Here is a 20,717-nt window from a genome sequence, read left to right as displayed (position 1 = left end):
CTGCTGAAAAATGATTTTTTTATCCTAAGCATGTGAGTTTGCAATGAAAATGCTCTACAGATTAGGGCAGGGTAAATACACAATATTTGTATAACAGCAAGATTCTAAAAACTTAAAAGGATCACACGTGTAATGCAAGTTAATCTATATGTGTACTGTGTCTATTACATGCAATCTAGAAGCATTTAAACATAATAATCAGAGATGTTAGGAGAGCCAAAGCTAACATAATAGAGATAATCAGAAAAGATGCAGACTATAATAATGTACAAATGATGATAATCTAGAAAACACTAAAATTATTATTTTATATTATATATTATATATAATATATTAGTGATAAAGCCAAAACAAGTAGCCTTATCAGATTTATTTTGTCAAATATGACTAACTTTTATAGTCTTTTTTTCAGTTTTCACCAAATGGTTGCTCATGCTCACTTACACAGAGAATGCAAGGGTGTTGTAGGTTGTACCAATACAAGAAGTGATGTTTATCATAGGATGCTACAGTCTGTCCTTTAACATTTGATGTCATGCACAGCTCTATAAAATGAAAAGAATACAGAAAATTTAAAATTAGAAAGAATATTATCATCACATTAGACACATTTGCTCCTCAAATACAGATTCTAAAAATGACTGTATATTGCAATGCAAAGTAAACATCCATCAAAACATGGAATACCTATTTAAGGTTCTACATTACAAATCACTTATACAAGTTTATTCAAGTTCTTTTTTTTTAAGCATTTTATTGATTTTATTAAAATCAACATTCTATACAAATAAGTCAAGTTCAACAAAACTAGGTTTGAGACAAATCAACCCCCACTCATGATTAAGAGAGCTAAATGAAGTAAACAGGTAAATTAATAAATGAATAGAAATAAATAGAATAAATGGTATTGATTAGATCCTGACAGGTTTTAAAAACGTTTTGTACAGATCCTCCAAGAGGCAATTTGATTTTTTCCAGTTTCAAACAGTATATTACAACAGTTACCCACTGACTTAAAAGAGGTGGGCTAGGATTCTTCCAGTTGAGCAAGACAAGTCTACGTGTCAATAGTGTAGTAAAGGCAATTACAGTTTGTTTGTCCTTCTCCACTTTAAGACCATCTGGAACGCAGCTGTTTGTGGATTAGGAGGGATTGTGACAGACACCAAGGCTGTCTAAAAGGCATTTAAGGATTTTGGTCCAAAATGATGTTAATTTGGTGCACGTCCAAAACATATGGCCCAATGAGGCTGGAGCTTGATTGCAATGTTCACCGGTTGGATCTTGTACTGGAAACATTTTGGACAATTTTAAACATGACAGATGTGCTCGATATATAATTTTAAGTTGAATAATTGTATGCTCTATACATTGCTACCTTCCACTCCTTCTCTGAGTTATTGAGTGAGATATCCTTTTTCCACTGGGATCTTTGAAAAGGAGGGACTTTAAAATGTTTTTATATATTACGGAGATGCTGTCTGAGTCCTTGTTTTGTCTTGGTAGAGTAATATGTTATTCTACTTTCCCCTTTTGTATTATTAATATGTAGCCTTTGTCAGAATGCCTCATATCTCACAGACTTACCACACTGTTTATAAAGTATTGTACCATATAACTTCTCCTCACCTTCTCTTCTACATTTATAACCTCAGGCAATTAGGTGTAGTAAAAGACAAGCAGGAGTTAAGTTACAATTTAAATAATGTACTATTGATAATATGCATAAATAATAACAATATGCAAAGTACACATGAATATTGGCAACCATACAACCTGATAAATGTTGGTGTAATTTCAGGCAGCCCACAGACTTGTTGGTTACTTAAAATGTCTCTAGTTAAAGGCATCACTTGTGGTCAGCTTTCTTCAGAACAGGCCACATGCCTGACTCAGTATGGCTGCCGACCTGTGCTCTTCATTGTGTTGTTCTTTTCAGTTCATGGTGTGAGATGGTCTTTCATCAGTTTGTTAAGAGGGAGGGGGGGGGGCTGGGGGGTTGGGTGGGAAAGCAAGCAAATTTATAGATTTTCTCTCCAACCCCTAGAGCGTTGTGGTACTTAAAGGTTTCTGATACAAGCCAATTCCAAACAGCCATACTTCAGAACAATGGGGGGACAGAATACCTTCACATCTGCCCTCGAAAACATTTGTTAAGGTAAATCTTGGCAGTTAGGCAGTCTGGCTTTCTTGAGGGGGTTGACTGAGAGATTTCAGCAGAGAAATATTGGCCAAACATGTATGAGGCACTTCCCCAAACCTGTTGTAAAATTACAAAGACTCATTCCTAAAAGGGGGTGTTTGAAGAGGTTCTTAAACCATCGAACCATTGCTGTTATTATCACTAATATTACATTGCTTTGTCTAAGTTACAAATAAAGACATACAAAATATTTATCAACTTGTATGCAAAATTTCACATCGTAACAGTCCTCAAGACTGATCAATATTTTTTTCCGGAATAGAGGTAGGATGGAGGTGAGGAAAATTGGGCAAGTCTATACAATTTCAACTTGAAAATATCAAGATACAAAGTCACAGAAAATCTCTAGAAACTGTATTGTTTGCTCCTATAGCAACAAAATCCACGAGCATGCAGATGAAAGTAGATATTCAGTTCAAATTAAGGAGAAAAGAGGTTAATGCCATTTTTTGGAGATATTTTAGTCTACATTTGGAACCAAATTCCACATTTGTATGCAAATATGTATAGGTTCATAAGGACATGCAGATCTGATTTTTCAAGCTGAATGGGTTTTTCTCAATGTTACTCTCTTTGCAATGTATGTGATTAGTATCACAAAAATGCACAACAATAAAAGAAAAGTAAGTGTTAATGTAGGCAAAAAGGGTAGGGACCGTTTAATTTTTTTTAGCGAGTCTCTCTGTAAGTAATGAAACAGTAATTTAATATTTAAAAAAGTCTGCTTGTATGCAATCATACCTGCAATAGCAGACAAAAATTAAAAATCTCAGCTGCAGCAGAAATCCATTCTGCTTCCATATTTTTTATGATGAAATTGTTATTAAAGCTCCAACAACAACCCTGAAAAAAACGAACATTCAAAGAAAGAAGTAAAAACAACAAACACATACCACTCACTGCCCCCTCGCCTTACCCTTCCCACTCAAAACTACCCTGTTAAAGAGATCCCTGAAATGTCAAAAGTTATTGATGCCTGTGGAGACTGGAAAGAGTAGCACAAGAGACAAAGTGAGCTTGAAAGCAGATAAGAGACACAGAAAAGAGAAAAAGAAAAAAATAAGACTAGGGATGTGATAGCAGCCACTGGCCAACTACCTCACAACTAAATGCATAACAGACTGCCACTCCTTAATGCTGGAGCCATATTATAAGTTGATCTGTGTCACTTAAACTTCAAGACAGACTAGATTAAAGAAAGAAGATTTCCTGAAATTTGCAGACAGGAACAATGGCAATCACTTCTGCTCCACTTACATAATATACTCTCACTTGTGATCAATGCCCCAAGTAACTTAAACCTTTATATTTGGGAGAGTTGGTCTTCCCTCTCCAACAGAAAATAAACCAATGATTAATCAGAAAGGAACATGAAGCTAGTTATGGAGGTGCTAATTCTTATCCTGACTATGTTGCTAACCTAAACCATGTGACCTGATGTATATCAACAGATGTGTATAGCCACATGATGTAACATAGTTCTGAAACTAGATACGGTCCAAAATTCTGCTGCATCCTGATAGTATGAATAAGAGATTTTACAAGACACATCCTTAGTATCAATGCTAAAAATACAAATATGCCTTTTATTTAACACTTCTGAACCAAATTTAGTTTAATAGTGGCCCTGAAACCCTGTATTGTCACAGCTACTCCTGCATGAAATCAGTAGCAAATCATTAAAAATCCTACTCGAAGTCCAAAAGCACATGTAGAAGGGCTGCCAAAATCACATCCACCTTGCAAGTGGAAAAACAAAAGAATCGGTACACCAAGCCACAGCCAGTTTCAGCTGTTTGCCTGGTTCTCCATTCTGGTTGCCCAGCAAAAGTTTTTCTGGTTAGGTTATTATACAAATCAGGACCACATAACTAATCTCTTAAATTCAAAGTACTGCCATCATCTCCCATGAAGCATTGAAGAGACGTGTGAAATATAAATTAAAGAGATAAGTAGATTAAGTGCATAAATTGGGCTGCATACCATTTTAATCATTTTTCTAAAATAATAATATAATATGAACATATACGTTGTTTTCCAGAAACGTAATCCCCCAAATACTTAAGTCAAAACATATTTTTGCTTACCAAGGGGTATGCAGTTTTTCCGAACATAATCTACAAGTTCCTGAGATCCACCCACTTCTGGATGTAGAAAAGTGCCATGTCCAATTCTGTCAGGGGGCAAGGTTAGTAACAACTCTGTCTCCTCCTTCTGGTTTGGTACCTGAAAAAGTTATAGGAAATATAACAAATGCAGATATTTATTTTTAACAACATCATCATTTATATAGGCAATTTTCATACAAGTGTAGCGCAAAGTGTTTCACAAGTTGTAAAAGAAGAAGTAAAGGTATAAAAGAGATAAAATGAAAAAATCCTTAGTCTGTAAACTGCTAATGGTTTAAATTGTTCATATCAATGCCTGATGTGACAACATATGCCATGGTCAGATGACCAAAGGAGAGAAGAAAACAAAATCGCCAGTTGGCAAGAATGACTGACTGACAGACAGGCAGACAGACAGAAAAAGTTCCAAGACCAAAAGACCAGCCAGCCCCTCAAGGACACTGAACACTATTTCAATATTATAAATAAATTCAATAAAATCCATGTATCATAAATATCAAATAAGTAATAGAATGCTTCAACATTTCAAGTATCAAAAAACAAAGCAGCAAACCTTGGCCAAACGGCAAAGACACCGAATGTAACCATAAAATTCAAGAAAGAGAAGACAGAAGATTATTAATACTGTAATGGTGAAAAATATGTGTATACATATTTAAGACTGTCAAACAGTTGTATTCTATCTGTGATTATGCAATATTACTTTTCATTTCTTACAACTGTCGCACAGCAAAAATAAATTATGAAAGGGACAAATTAAAATGTGTTTTAAGAAATTTGTAAATGTTTGACAGCTATTATCATATTTCCACTGATAAATGAGTTAAGTTTTTATGTGCATAAAACTAAATGGAGCCTCACAAATTTATGTTTCACTTTCAGAACATTGACAAAACCAGTGCAGAAAGATCCGATATTGCAATTTTAGTGTGAATTATCATCTAAAAACAGTGATAAAAAAGGTTCAATTTGTGCTATTTTTCTTAAATGAAAACATAGTCTTATAAATTTTAATTCACATGCTAAACATATTAGTAAGTATTTACTTACTATGTTATATTAACTATTATGCTTTAATTTTCCATACCCCGTTCACTCCAATTGGTACTGTGCGAGAACCAACCACTGCCGAGTAGCAGCAGGCACGAGAATCTCAGCTCCACACAAAATGCCAGTTAATCACAGGCTGTACACAAAAGTATCCACACACATACACAGTCAAACACAGCATTTTCAGTCATTCTCATAACATCTGTTTGGGATAATAACCAACTATTGTTAACTAGCACAAAACTAAAAACTACATATGTAAGAAGTTTTTATCATAAAACAGTATGTGACTCAAATGAAAAGTAAATGAAATACTTGTACTACTTACCTCAGATAGGTGCAGAGCAAGTTTGAGTCCTACATTTTTTGCTCTCTGTAAAGCTGGAATATAATCCTTGCCATGACCTGCCTTGAAATTAACAAAGAAAAAGTGCAACACATCAGATGCAAGTATAGTATGAGTAGTAGCAATAGCCTCAACAAAAACAGCACATAAACAGTACATCTAACCACTAGGAAACATAGGGTTTGTAGCAGTTTATGAAATTATTACTTGCACACATCTATCAGATTAACTAACCATTTAAAAAAAAGGCTTTACAACTTTAAGACTATAAAAATATATAGGTAAATTAAAACAGAATGCCGAATACAATATAATTTATAAATACCACAATAATTTATACAAATAAGAGATGGGGCTTATAGTCCATCAAGGTCTTTTTAATTAAGCTAGGTTATTCCAGTGGTGAATGAATATCTTTTTTTTTTTTTAAAGGCATCAAATCTCCAGTAAATGACTTGGCACTTTCTTCCAGCTTTCCAGAACCCTTTTAATAAATATGTATATCCTGGCTTCCATCTGGATTTCACTTGTGTTTAATAGTCATTGTTGTCCCTGACTGTTTTACTTAATAATACAAGAAATAACTCTTACGAATCAGCTTTATCAATATCTTTGAGAATTTTTAAAATCGGCTTTGCTATTGAGTTGGCTTCTCTGTTCACAATTAGAGAGGTTCAGATTCCTTAGTCTGTCAAAACAGAACATGCCATTTATTGCACGGATAAACCTGGCTATTCCCTTTTGTTCCGATTGCTTGTCTTTTTTTAAATTATCGTACTCAGAAATTCACATTATATTCCTAATATGGTCACAGCATGGCATTATAAAATCTGTGGATAACATCCCTTGATTTTCATTTGTTTTTAAAGACATAGCTAAATTTATTTGCGTTTTTAATTTCTTTTGTACATTGACTGAAGAATTAACATACACCCTTAAGAAACTCTGAAAAGAACTTATCAAACACAGTTGCACTTATTTAATGTAGTTAATGTTCCTTTTTCTTTCATGCTGCACTTGCTTGTTTAAATATATTAAAAACTGGCTTCATTTTTTTTAATTCAAATTAATTTTGTCTTGGTGTTATGTCCAAAGGAAAACATGAGTTTCAAAGTATTTCTTGTTTTTTTTCCAAAATTTAATATGGTAAAAAAAAAAATAAGGGTTCTAGCCTAGATCTCAAAACCACTATATATGTACTTCCACTCCACCGACTCCACGTGGAGCGTTCTCTGCTTATCTGTACTTTTTGGTCAGTGTGCAATACAGGTTTATAAGTACCTCCTGATGTCAAAGGCTTTTAGCTTTTTGTTTTAAAGAAACTGCACCAAAAGCTTTCTGAACATTTCATTAAAGTGTGTTGTGTAATTTGCCTGTGCATTGTTACTATAGTTGCCTGTTTAAAAAAAAGAATACCAAGGTTTTTAGGCAGAATTTACATTTTCTAAACTCATGATGTCTGTCATGTACAATATTGTTTTTAAACAAAGTAGTCATTTACCTTACTTGTAAGCAACACTTAAGTTTAAATGAACAGCTTATTACATGATATAAAAACTTATTTTGGTATGTGTTTCCAGTGTGTTGAGCAAATGCATTTCATTATAATGCATAAATTAACTAATGCATTACTGTACTTATAGCCTCCACGTAATAAATTAAGTACCAAAAAAGATAAGGTGATTCTGTCATATCATTTTGCAAAAAGACATGTACAGTTTTAACCTTGAATTAGATCTTCTCCTTTCTTATTATTCCACAATAAGGCACATATGGAGTTGGAACAAAATACAGTAATGTGATTTCAGCAAAACAGACATGCTGTATTCTTCCAGCTTTCAGTCTTTCATTTAGCCTACAAGCTGAAATCATAACAAATACAAACAAAAAATTATATCACTTGGGAGTGGTAAGTATACCGATTAAGCGTCATTCACAATTAAGCTTTGGTCCTGTCTTGAGTTTCCCTAGGAACTACAAGCTGAGTAATCAGGTTAGCTGTTTACAGATATTGTTGTTGCTGTGATGCAGCCCCAAGGCCTTTTTTCAGTTCTAATTAGATGGGCTGTAAGGTTTCTGTCTCAACTGCTGCTAAATCAGATGAAGTGCCAACAGAAAGCTACATTGTCACAATTAGTTTTGTATTAACTATTAAGGATACAGGGAGGAAAAGAAATATCACACATGTCCTGTGCTCATAATATCAGCCAACACACCTATTATGACTTCAAAATGTGATACACAATTGCCCACAGCTTTTACTCACACCCACTGAGCCTGAATAGCAATGTTTCTATTTTAAAATCTTACAATGTCACAGACCCCTAACACGCTTTACCACACAAATGTGATTAAAATAATAGCAGTAAACAAACCTATGTCATCTGAAAATATGAAGTTGGCTATCTATGCATCTATTTTTAAAATCCTAAATTTCAGTTGAACTTGTATGTTTAATATTACCTTACATTACAGAAAAGTACAAACTGTAAAATGGGTTTCTTACATGCAAATCAATTGAACAACTGAGGAGTACTTTCACACTTCACTTTGTAAAGTGGTTAAATGGAAGGTACTAATCACTGCAAAAACATTCCTTCTTATCAGCATTATTATAAAAAGGTATTTTCTTCTTAATTAATGAAATGTGTTTATTAATACATAATTATCAAAGTTATATTTAAATAAACACTTCATATTTTCACCATTCAGAGTACCACATCGAACACTAAAAAATGTTTTGCAATAACAACTTTTACGCAAAACACAGAAGCTAAGTACACTAACCATTGGATCCCCACTGAGGTCTAAGCCCACTACAATACCATTACTTAAGAGAGAGAAATCTTCTGCCATCTTTACAGTATCCATGGCAACTGCAGGACCATGTCGTCGATCAATAGCCAATAAAAATCTAAAAGATAGAAAATTGTCACTTATGATGATATCAGTTATACATGTGCTGTAGTAATAAAGAATACATACCAACATTCTTAACATATACTAATATACATTTTTCTTCAAACCTAGAATGAAAATACAGGCTAGGATTAGTGACTGCTTTACCATCAATAAACAACAGATGTGTATTCTGACATATGAGCCCCATTTCCATGTTATTTGTCAAATGAAGTAAAGTCAGCAGTCAAACAGATGATGTACTGGGGAAAGGTTTTCAAATTAGTTTTAAGGTAGCCTGAACTGACAAGTATTTGTATACTAATACAACAAAATAAAAGTAAATTCCATGTAGCAATACATTCACAGAAAAGCTACCATTAAAGTGCTGAAAACCTTCTACCTTTTAATACTGATCACTTTAGAAAAAAACAAAAAACATTATTCATAATTGTCTATATATGTTCAATTCATCCATCCATTATCCAACCCGCTATATCCTAACTACAGGGTCACAGGGGTCTGCTGGAGCCAATCCCAGCCAAAACAGGGCGCAAGGCAGGAGACAAACCGCAGGCAGGGCACATGCCCACCGCTGGTCTATATATGTTGCAAAGTACAAAATATCTTTCTAGCAAAATGTAAATAACATAATAATCTATCTTAATATTAATCTGGCTAGAAATTTGTTAATTTACTTAGACAAAACAAATTTGTTAATTTGCTTTATGGTAAGTACAGGTATGACAAATACATAATATGACATAACAAGACATCCTAAACTCTGTTTACACCAGAGCCCCAGCAACACTATGGTCAACATCACTGGATGGAGAGCCAATCTGTTGCAGTGGTCATTCACAATAACAAAGGCAGTGCAATGGTACAAGTTACCCAGATTTCCACTCGACCTCTGCATTCAAAATTAACTAAAAGCACTAAATTGTTGTGTGTTTATATTAACATCATTCTTTTAACAAATATGGACTGATTGACTGAATGATCTCCTTGTAAAATGTTTGTTGTACTTTAGTACAAGCAGGTTTATTCAATTAATAAACTTGATTTAATAGAGTTTATTCCATTTTAAATATACTTTACCGCAGAAGCAATCTGAAATGAAGAGACTGTTCTAAGAATAGTAGTGAATTAGATGATGCTGATCAGAATCAGGTATTTGCATCTGTTATTGCAAATAATATTACCCTTTATATCTATTCTGTCAATGACATGTAGGAAAGACACATAAGGTGTTATATCCCTGTGCTATTTGCCTAAAGAAAGTCAAAATATAATTGCATTAAGCTCGATTCAAAAACATATTCTTACCTAACTTCAATATCAGCATTTTCTTCTTTACTCTGCTTAATAGCTTCAATCACTGTCTCAACATATCTTTTTTTAGTCAACCCTTTAAAAGGAAACTTCAGTGTAAATAGCTGTATTACAACAATATACTATGCAATAAGAACATAAAAAAGGTTTTAAAAAGTAATTTGGCCCCAAAATATTATACATTTATACTTCTTACTCACCTACTAATAACACTGCAATATTCTTTAAACATTAACAGGCCCATTTAGTCTAATTTAGTGTCACAGGGAGTCACATGAACTTTGGGTATAAGCCAGGAAACAACTCTGCATAGGGCACCAGCCCATCACATTCATACACCCAAACAATGGAAATTTGAAAGCAAAATCGCAGTGTCTGGAGGAAAACCCAATCAAACATGAGAATGTGCAAACCCCACACAGACAGTGACTGAGCACAGGATTGAAACCAAGATTTCTGGATCTATGAGGCAGCAGCACTAACTACTGAGTCACCATACATCCTCAAAATACAGAATTAAAATACTAGGCCACCAATTCTATATATGTCCAGTTTATTATGAAAGAATATGATTGGTATAGCTACATTTACACTTAAAAATACTGTAAATATTTTGCTTGACTGCTTTGTTTCTATGAATAAAATATACACTGTCATTTATAAATTCAATCATGTGCTGGAACTGAAATTAAGTATCATTAAAAGAATGGAAGTTTCAAATTTTAGACAGGCCAAAAGAAGACAGTTCATAAGGTTCTCTTTATCCCTTTTACGCCAAAAGATTTATTGTACGGCATGTTTATCATACCTGTGCTTTTCTCTTCACGAGGGGTACTTCTAAGTTCCAGATACTTAACTCCATCTGCTGCAAATTCCTTTATAACATCTTTAGTTACCTGTAAACACAAGCTAATTGTTATTGTACCATTCACCAAAAAGGTTTGCCTTACCAGTATCTGATCATTTTTAAGTTAAGTTATTTAAGGAATGGAGGCTGAGGATTAGCATATTTTCTATAGTTGTTAGAATTCACTCCTCACCATTCTCATTATTCAACATTAGACAAGACAGACAATGAAAAAAATCTGCTGTTCCTGTATTGTGAATAAAATCAAACTAAAAAGCACAATACTGGTTTAATTGGCTAAATGTAAAATACTTCAGTTTGAATTCACAGATTAGAAAGTAGAAATAACACTCGGGCAAGTGAAGTGGTTTATTTTCTCAAGACCTTGATTAAAAGACCAATTCAACTGGATACCCAGACCACTGGATCTGTGGAGTAGCAGTGCTAACTACTGAGTCACCATACATCCTCAAAATGCACATTCAAAGAAAGACTGTTAAGTGAACAACCATTTTCAAATCTAACCACAAATTCTCAACTGGACTGAGATCTGGACGTGGCCACTCCAGAACATTAACATTGTTGTTTTTAAGTCTTTCCTGTGTAGGTTTGGTTTTATGCTTGAGGTCACTGTCTTTCTGGAAAACCAATCTTCTCCTACGACACATACAGTATAATCTATGGAAATCCTATTATTAATATAATCAGAAAATCAGATTTATCTATTGAGATGTGTAAATTTATAGTGGGAAAATTAAGACATACTTTAGTTCTCATAAGAAAGTGCAAGCAAAACTGAATACTATTAAACAGATAATTCATCTGAAAAACAAAGTGTTGTATAATTTCTTAAGTGATTTTATTCCATTCAAGAACTATTACGTATAAAATAAGATACATTTCTTCACCTCAAAAATGACTTCCTCTGTATTAGTTAATTGGTGAATTACTTTAAACATTTCAAAACACCTAGGAAGAAGAATTCAAAAAATTATTGTTGGTGGTTTAATTACATTACATGACATATAACATTTTTTCAAAACCATTTTTGAGATATAACAAATTGTAAGTGAATACTCTTTGTAAGTAAATACTCATAATGTAAAAATTTTTTATTAAAACGGAAAATTTGGTTTACCTCCTCAAAAAATACAGTGTTCATTTACAGTCACATTATTTTGTTTAAACAAATTATCTGGCCTAAAATCCAACATTTAACACCTATTAAATCAAAGCTGTTTTTCCATAATTTACAAATTGTAGCACGCCTTCACCAGTAAAACCTAATGTTAAAATTGACAGAAATACAAAAAATGAAACAATACAGTATGTTGGATAAAACACACAAACCAGAGCTGGCATTTAGAGAAAGCCCCTTTTCTGCAATTATAATTATTACATTTTTGGACAGGTCTGCACTAACATTTAGATTGGATAATATGTGCCCATTCTTTGTTACAAAACTATGTAATGTGAGATCATAACGCGCCAACCTGTGGACTGCAGCCTTCAAGCTATTCTATGACAATTTAGTTACATTTAAGTCAGGCCATAGGTTGAACCTCTCATGTTTATTTCTTTTTGTTCTTTAACCACTCTACTGTTGCTTCTAGTCATGACAGGCACATTTCAGCTGTTTTTCTGAGACTAGGAAGTTCTCAAATAATCTGTATTTTGAGATATTCACATCTCTTTCTATACAAAGCAATTTCCAACACCCTGTTGAAGAGATCACAAACACCACCCAATAACTGCTGAAATTAAAAAAGACTGCTGCAAACCAATTTAATTTTTAAGATGCCAAACAGAACAAATGCAAAAATTGCGTCTACAGACCTTTAACAGGAATTGTGGTTTGCTAACTTTATTTTTATTTGTACATTCCAAATGATCATTTTTTCAAACTTTCTTGATTCATTTGGATGTCACTTGGCTCCAATATATGTTACATTTCTTTGAAATTGTTTTGTACCCATAGCCAGACTTTTGCTATGACTCTCTCAATTCACTAACACAATGTCTTACTGGTATTTCTGAATGGATGAATAGTAATTTTCTCAAACTAAATAAAGAGAAAACTGAAATTTTAGTGATTGGCAAGAATGGATTCAATGAGGTTATCAGAAATAAACTTGATGCATTAGAATTAAAAGACGGAAGTAAAAAAACTTACGGGTAACTGTTGACTGTAACCTGAATTTTAAATCGCATATTCTTCAGACCACTAGGACAGCATTTTTTCACTTAAGAAACCTAGCAAAAGTTAGACCTCTTATATCATTGAAAGATGCTGAGAAATGAGTTCACGCGTTTGTTTTCAGTCGAATAGATTACTGTAACGCACTCCTCTCAGGACTACCCAAAAAAGACATAAATCATTTGCAACGAGTGCAGAATGCAGCTGCTAGAATCCTAACTAGGAAAAGAAAATCCGAGCACATCTCTTCAGTTTTGATGTCACTACACCTGTGTCATTCAGGATTGACTTTAAAATTCTGCTTATGGTTTATAAAGCCTTAAATAATCTCATTCCATCTTATATATCAGAATGTCTGACACCCTATATCCCAAATCGTAACCTTAGATCCTCAAATGAGTGTCTCCTTAGAATTCCAAAAGCTAAACTTAAAAATAAATGGTGAGGCAGCCTTCTGCTGTTAGGCACCCAAAATCTGTAACAGCCTGCCAATAGGAATTCGCCAGGCTAAGTGGAGCACTTTAAAACACTGCTGAAAACACATTACTTTAACATGGCCTTCTCCTAACTTCACTTTAACTTAATCCGGATACTCTGCATGTTCAATTCATCATAATAACTATTCATAGTGGCTCTAAAAACCGTACTAACCCCTACTCTCTCTTCTGTTTCTTTTTCCGGTTTCTTCGTGGTGGCCTGCGCCACCACCACCTACTCAAAGCATCATGATGCTCCAACAATGATGGACTGAAAGCCAGAAGTCTACATGACCATCATCATCAAATCCTTCCGTGAGAACCCTAAATACAAAGAGGACTGTTTCATTAATGTTAGGTAGAATGCCCAGAAGGCACTGGGCAGTCTCATGGTCTGGAATCCCTGCAGATTTTATTTTTTTTCTCCAGCCGTCTGGAGATTTTTTTTTTTTGTTTTCTCTGTCCACCCTGGCCATTGGACCTTACTTATTCTATATTAATTAATGTTGACTTATTTTATTTTTTTTACTGTGTCTTTTATTTTTCTATTCTTCATTATGTAAAGCACTTTGAGCTACATTTTTTGCATGAAAATTTGCTATATAAATAAAATGTTGTTGTTGTTGTATCACATTCTGGGGCCTTACAGACAGAAAACTGACTTATAACTATTGCTACATTTAAATCCGTAAGAGTCTATCACCAAATTATGTAAGCAACTTAGGTAGTATTTTGTATGTGGTCAAATTTTGCCTGATAAGTAATAATTTTAACTTTTAATTTTGTATAAATTATTGAAACTTTTGATACTTTCCTATCTATTTAACAAAGTGAGCAAAGTGTTCTTGATAATTGAGGCAATAAACAATAATTAAATCTACATCCCCAATTCCAAAAAAGTAGGGATGCTGTGTAAAATGTAAATAAAAACAGAATGCAATGATTTGTAAATCTCATAATCCCATATTTTATTCACAATAGAAAACAGAAAACATATCAAATGTTAAAACTGAGAAAATATACCATTTTAAGAAAAGAATAAGGTCATTTCGAAATTGAAGGCGGAAACATGTCTCAAAAAGTTTTGAACTAAGCACTGATAACAAGCTGGATGGTCCCTATCTTCTTTAGTCTGGAGGTCATGGTGTCAATGTTTTCCAAAAAGAAGACGGTGGTATTTCTGGATCATGTTCACATATTGCTACACCTCTGCATGACAGAGCTTTAATCTGCAATTGTAGATGGCGCGGTGAACTGTGAAAACGATTTCTGGACGTGTTCCTGAGCCCATGCAGTGATTTTCATGACAAAATCATGCCTGTTTATACTGCAGTGCTACCTGAGGGCCCACAGATCATGGGCATCCAACATTGATTTTCGGCTTTGTCCTATGCCCACAGAGATTTCTCCAATTTCTCTGAATCTTTTGCTGATATTATGTACCATAGATGATGAGATATTCAAAGTCTACCCAAATTTACATTGAGGAACATTATTCTAAAATTGTTCCACAATCTGTAGATGCAGTTTTTTGCAGAGTGGTGAACCCCCGCCCATCTTTACTTCTGAGTGACCCTGCCTCTCTAAGATGCTCTTTTTATTCCCATGTTACTGGCCTGTTACCAATTAACCTAATTAGTTGCAAAATGTTCCTCCAGGTGTTTCCTTTAAGTACTACTTACTCTTCCAGCCTTTCATTGCCCCCATCCTAACGTTTTGAGATGTGTTGCTGCCATCAAATTCAAAATGAGCTAATAGTTTTCATGAAATAGTAAAATATCTCACTTTCAACATTTTCTATGTTCTATTATGAATAAAATATGGGTTTATGAGATTTGCACATCATTACACTGTTTTTATTTACACTTTACACAGTGTCCCGACTTTTTGGAATTGGGGTTGTATTTCATATTTAAAACCTTAACAACACAAAGTGTGAGAAGGAGTATTTGAAGACATTTTCAAGGTACTATATGTAACTGAAATTGATTTCACAATAATTTACTAGCTTAATATTAAGATATCAGTTATAAATTCAGTCTGTGAAGTCTTTGATGTGGAAAATACAGACAATACCTTATGTTTTCTTGTTTTATAGTTATTCTATGTTAATAAAAGAAATAAAATGCCATAAAATATTCTTATTCTGTTGGGTATGGCAATACCTTTTCCCATAGATATAAACCAGTGAGACCAAGAGAGACAGAGACAGACAGACAAAGAGAGAGAGACAGAGAAAGAGGTGTACAGTTCTAACATTTGTGGTTACCTAATTAACAACTGTGAATTCATTATATTTTTGTAGAGTGAAACGTAACAATTAACATCTTATCTGATCTCTGACTCTGTCCACTACTCACTCTTCCTCAGTCTAGTAAATTGCTTAGCCAATCAAGACCAGGACTAAATGTTTTGTTCCACAACCTTTGAGAGGCATAAACTTAATAGTCTGAATTTGGTACACTACTTTGCTGAATATGTCAAAGTGTTTTTTTTTTGTTTGTTTTTTTTTTAAATTAGCGACTTGGTGGCTGTTGGAAATGTTAATGCCTGATATCACTATCATATATTTTCCTGTTAATGATTTATTTGAACTAACTTCACCAAATCAAAGTACATCAAGTATATGCAGCTAACATTGTTATAGCAATAAAGAAAACTATCAGTACTTACTCTTCAAGTGTCCTGCTTTGTCCCTTACTAATGACAGTCATGCTGTGTTCAATATTCAGGTGAGGCTTCTTAGCAATTAGACGTTCAAGTGTTAGAGGACTAACAGAGCCATTCAGGTGAGCATGGAGCTCCTGTTTAAAGAAGATAAATTTAGCTTTATGTTTTAATTTAAATAATTTACAACAGTTTACAATAGTTTTAAGGATAATTGTTCCAGAATAAATCTCTAAACTTTTCAGGCTTTTACTCACATTTATCTCTGTATATACAGTATTTTCAGGTATAACTTTCTCTTCATATATTAGGGTAGGATAAAGATGGCATCAGTTTATTACACCTAAAAATCCACCAACACTATTGTTATTTGAATTTGTTTGAAAACATTGAGTATGAAGGGTGAGGTGACTGTATGTTAAACATCATATTTCTAGAAAAAGATACTAATGAATAATTTATATTACTGTGTTTTACTCACTTAATCTGATGCAAACCACACTTCTATAATGCAATAATCACACTTTTGAAACAATTCTATTGGTTGTATACATATACTGTATATATATATATATATATATATATATATATATATATATACTGTACACACACACTCATACTGTTGATACTGACATCATGCTGTGTACATATAAAATTAACATTTACATTGTGTACATATAAAATTAACATTTACATTTGGAGTTCAATCTTTACTTTGCCACACAATTTATAGGCTACCGCTACCTATATCATTTGCCTATATTTCCAAGTCTGAATCCTAACTCTGACATTTTTCTTTTCACAGACTCCATAAACTTTTTTCATTATTGCAGTTCTGTTTTCCTACCATATTTAAATTATTCAATGTCAAATTTATTTATATAGCACATTTAAAACAACATAGGAATGCTGTGGCCAAAGTGCTTTACAATAATAGAATAAAATAAAAACATACAATTAACATGAATAACATAAATAGAAATAAAATAACTGAACATAAATAAAATAAATAATAAACAGAAGTAATGTTACATAATCACAATGTGGAAACCATCAGTATTACTGAAGGTCACGGAATGCAAGTGAATAGAAATAAGTCTTTAATCTTGTTTTGAACAGTTCAGTTGTAGACGACTCCTTTATGTAATGAGGTAAAGAGTTCCACAGGCGAGGAGCAGCAGCTGCAAAAGCCCTGTCTGTCCCCTTAGTTTTACACTTGGTACGAGGGACAACAAGAGACAACTGACCAGAAGATCTAAGCACTCTAGATGGCTGGTGTAAAACACACAATTCAGATAAATAGGCAGGAGCAAGCCCACGTAAAGATTTAAAAACTAGCAACAAGATTTTAAAATCAATTCAAAAACTGACAGGCAGCCAGTGTAAAGAAGCTAATATTGGAGAAACAGAATCAAACTTTCTTGCTCCAACCAGAAAGTGAGCGGCAGCATTCTGGACCAACTGTAACCTGCGTATCAGGGATTTGCCAATCCCAGAATACAGCGAGTTTCAGTAATCAAGGTGAGAAAAGATAAAAGCATGAGTAGCTTTCTCAAGATCCCTAGAAGATAAAAAAAAGGCTTGATCTTACCTGATAGACAAAGCTGGAAAAGCAACTCTTGACTACAGAATTTACTTGTTTCTCAAAAGACAGGTTACTGTCAAAGATAACACCAAGATTGCGGACTTGAGGTTTGCAAAAGACAGAGAAAGAGCCAAGAAGTCCAAGACCAATTTGGGCTTTAGCTGATGGACCCACTATAAGCACCTACATTTTATTTTAATTCAGATCAAGAAAAGCATTAGCCATCCAGGATCTTAGTTCAGAAAGACAGCTGTGCAGCTGATTTATTGCAGAGTTGCACACGGGAATATAAACCTGTTTATCATCAGCATAGCAGTGAAAAGAAATGTTAAATTTCCTAAAAATAGCTCCAATGGGGTGAAGGCATATAGAGAACAAAATGGGACCCAAAATGGATCCCTGAGGAACACCACATTTAAGAGGAGCAGTAGACGAAAAAAAGGAATTTAAAGTCACTGAAAAGTGTCTACCAGTTAGATATGACCTGAACCAGTTAAGAGCGGCCCCTTTAAGCCCAACAAGATGTTCAAGCCGCAACAGCAATATCTCATGGTCAATACTGTCAAAGGCAGCGGAAAGGTCCAGGAGGACAAGGACTGCAGCACCACCTGAGTCAGTAATAATAGAGATGTCATTGAATACTTTTTGAAGGGCTGTCTCAACACCATGAAAACACCTAAAGCCAGATTGTTAGATCTCAAATAAATTATTGGAGTTAAGGTGATCAACCAATTGATAAGTAATTCTTTCTAATATTTTAGCCAGAAATGGCAATTGGGAAATCGGGCGAAAATTGGCTAAAAGTCCAGGATCTAATTCTGCCTTTTTTAGATATGGATGTAACACAGCATGTTTAAAAAATGAGGGCACAACTCCCTCACTAATAGAACCATTGATAATGGCTAGTAAAGATGGACCCAAAACATCAACGGCTTCCACTACAAGGTGTTGTGGTACAATATTTTAAAGGTGTCAATAGTACTTTTGAACTGTGAAAGTGAGACAAGATCAAAAAATTCCAAGACAATACCATGATTAACTGTAGGAAGTTCATGGCCAGTTGGAATAATACCACAGCGAATTTTATCAATTTTTCTGACAAAGAATGAAAGAAACTGCTCACATGAAAGAACAGTGCTATTTAATCCCATCACAGAATGAGATTATTTAGTTATTACTAATACAAGTTATACGCAAACACAGCATAAATTGCACTTTCCAAACCAACTCATTGCAATGCAGGGTTACAGGAAACTGGAGAATATTCTATTTGCACTGGGAATACTGAAAATAAACCTACAGGAGTGCAGTAATGTGCATATCCACAAATGCTCATTCAGGGTCAAATTTAGAGACAGCAATAACCAAAATCTTAATATTCTGAATGTAGGATTCAAAGAAAATCCATATGCACATAAATTAGCAAAAATATTAAAAGCTGTGGTGGTTAGGTTAACACTATAATCTGGATCAGCGTGAGTATGGATGTGCATGTAAGTGTTTCTTGTGATGTTCATGCCCAGTCTTAGGTTGGTTCCTACACTCCACCTAATGCAGCCAGCATATGCACCAGCTCAGTGTGAAAACAGTGAGATTTCAGCAGATTAAAAAAAAAAATGGAACGATGTATTCAAGTGAACTACTAAGACATTTAAGGTTTGTTACAATCCAATTAAGCATGCATTAATAATGTAAAACAAGATGTAATTATACTGTACATTGAAAGCAGGCAGATGAGAATATTTTTAAAGGTCTTACCACTTTAGGAAGTTTTTGATACAGATCTGGTGGGATGACTTCATGGTTCTCTGCTTTAAAGTCATTGGTGACTCTGATAAAGTTAAATAGAAAAAAAAAACTCAAATACCCACAAAAAAAAAAAATGGTGATTTTATATACTGCCCTTCTATAGTAAACAATCCAAATATATTGTATAGGTTAACAACTATAGGACAAATGCTTACATGCATGTTTTTTTTTTTCAAAATTTGTCCTAATAAATGAAATGTCGGTAAAGGTTTGGGAAAAAGTATAAAATAAAACTTGAGCCTTATTTTAGAAAAAATAGAGTGTTTATGAGCAAAATCATTCTGGTTTTCTCCACAGTCACAGTACGGAAACAGTTTTAATTTAAATTATAAATGATATTGTAGCCTCCTCCAAAATGCCACCATCATTATGTTTTTAAAATTTACTGATGCTTTTGATCACAGCTTTCTTTAAAAACAGGCTTGAGAATTTAGTTCAGCTGTGAGGCACTGTTCATATGTGGTTTAGTTCATGCTTATCAGATCATTTTTAATATGTGCAGAAGTCTGTCTGCAGTTAAACATGTTGTCATTCAGGTTCAAGGATGGGATCAATTGTCTTCTCTGTATATATGTTGCCATTAGGAGATGTATTTTGAAAACAATATTAAATTTTCATTGATATACTAATGACAATAAGCTGCATTCATTTAAACCAAAAATTACTTACATCATTCATTAACTGCTTTATGTAAAACAGTTGATGAATAATAATTATTTCTATATGAATTCAGAAATAACAGTTCTTTTAGTATACGATCACTTGGTATTGTAAGACAATACTGAAAAAACTATTAAGTCAAAAGGCTTACATTTCAGTTTAACAGTCTTCATTGAAAATTTAGATGTTATCTTTGACAAAGACTCAGCCTTCGGTTGTCACATTCTGCACTTTCTAAAAAACAATTTTCTTAGAAAAATTACAAAATTAAGAGGGTTTCTTAAAGTTGCAGAATTTTAAAAAGCTAGCGTGTTCACTTATCCCAGGTTGAATTGACTTCTGCAGTGTTTTATGGTCAGGCTGTTTTAACTGTTCACTTACTTTAGTACCCTTAATTCAAAACAGAACCGGGTCATAACTAGAACCAAAAAATAAGTCCATTTAAGTCCAGTTCCTAAATCAATGCACTGGATTGTACTTAAGTTTAGATCCAATTACCGGTATTAGGTTTTTTG

At 33.7% G+C, this 20,717-nt stretch overlaps 1 protein-coding gene across 1 annotated transcript in view; it reads right to left on the bottom strand.

The window, feature by feature from the left end:
* The window catches only part of adal (adenosine deaminase-like), a 30,996-nt gene that overhangs the window by 5,404 nt on the left and 4,875 nt on the right, over positions 1-20,717 (bottom strand). Inside the window, exons 2-10 of the mRNA XM_039773190.1 lie at positions 19,492-19,564; positions 16,155-16,285; positions 11,717-11,777; positions 10,770-10,857; positions 9,956-10,037; positions 8,516-8,642; positions 5,711-5,791; positions 4,291-4,429; positions 445-545 (exon numbers count right to left, since the gene is read on the bottom strand). Of these exons, the coding sequence (XP_039629124.1) occupies positions 445-545; positions 4,291-4,429; positions 5,711-5,791; positions 8,516-8,642; positions 9,956-10,037; positions 10,770-10,857; positions 11,717-11,777; positions 16,155-16,285; positions 19,492-19,564 (883 nt within the window). The remainder of the gene's footprint in view (positions 1-444; positions 546-4,290; positions 4,430-5,710; positions 5,792-8,515; positions 8,643-9,955; positions 10,038-10,769; positions 10,858-11,716; positions 11,778-16,154; positions 16,286-19,491; positions 19,565-20,717) is intronic.

The sequence above is a fragment of the Polypterus senegalus genome, chromosome 12 (genome assembly GCF_016835505.1).
Source record: "Polypterus senegalus isolate Bchr_013 chromosome 12, ASM1683550v1, whole genome shotgun sequence".
In the NCBI taxonomy this organism is placed as follows: Eukaryota; Metazoa; Chordata; class Cladistia; order Polypteriformes; family Polypteridae; genus Polypterus; species Polypterus senegalus.
The sequence above is the reverse complement of the archived record's forward strand: the minus strand, read 5'-3'. Positions and strand labels throughout refer to the sequence as shown.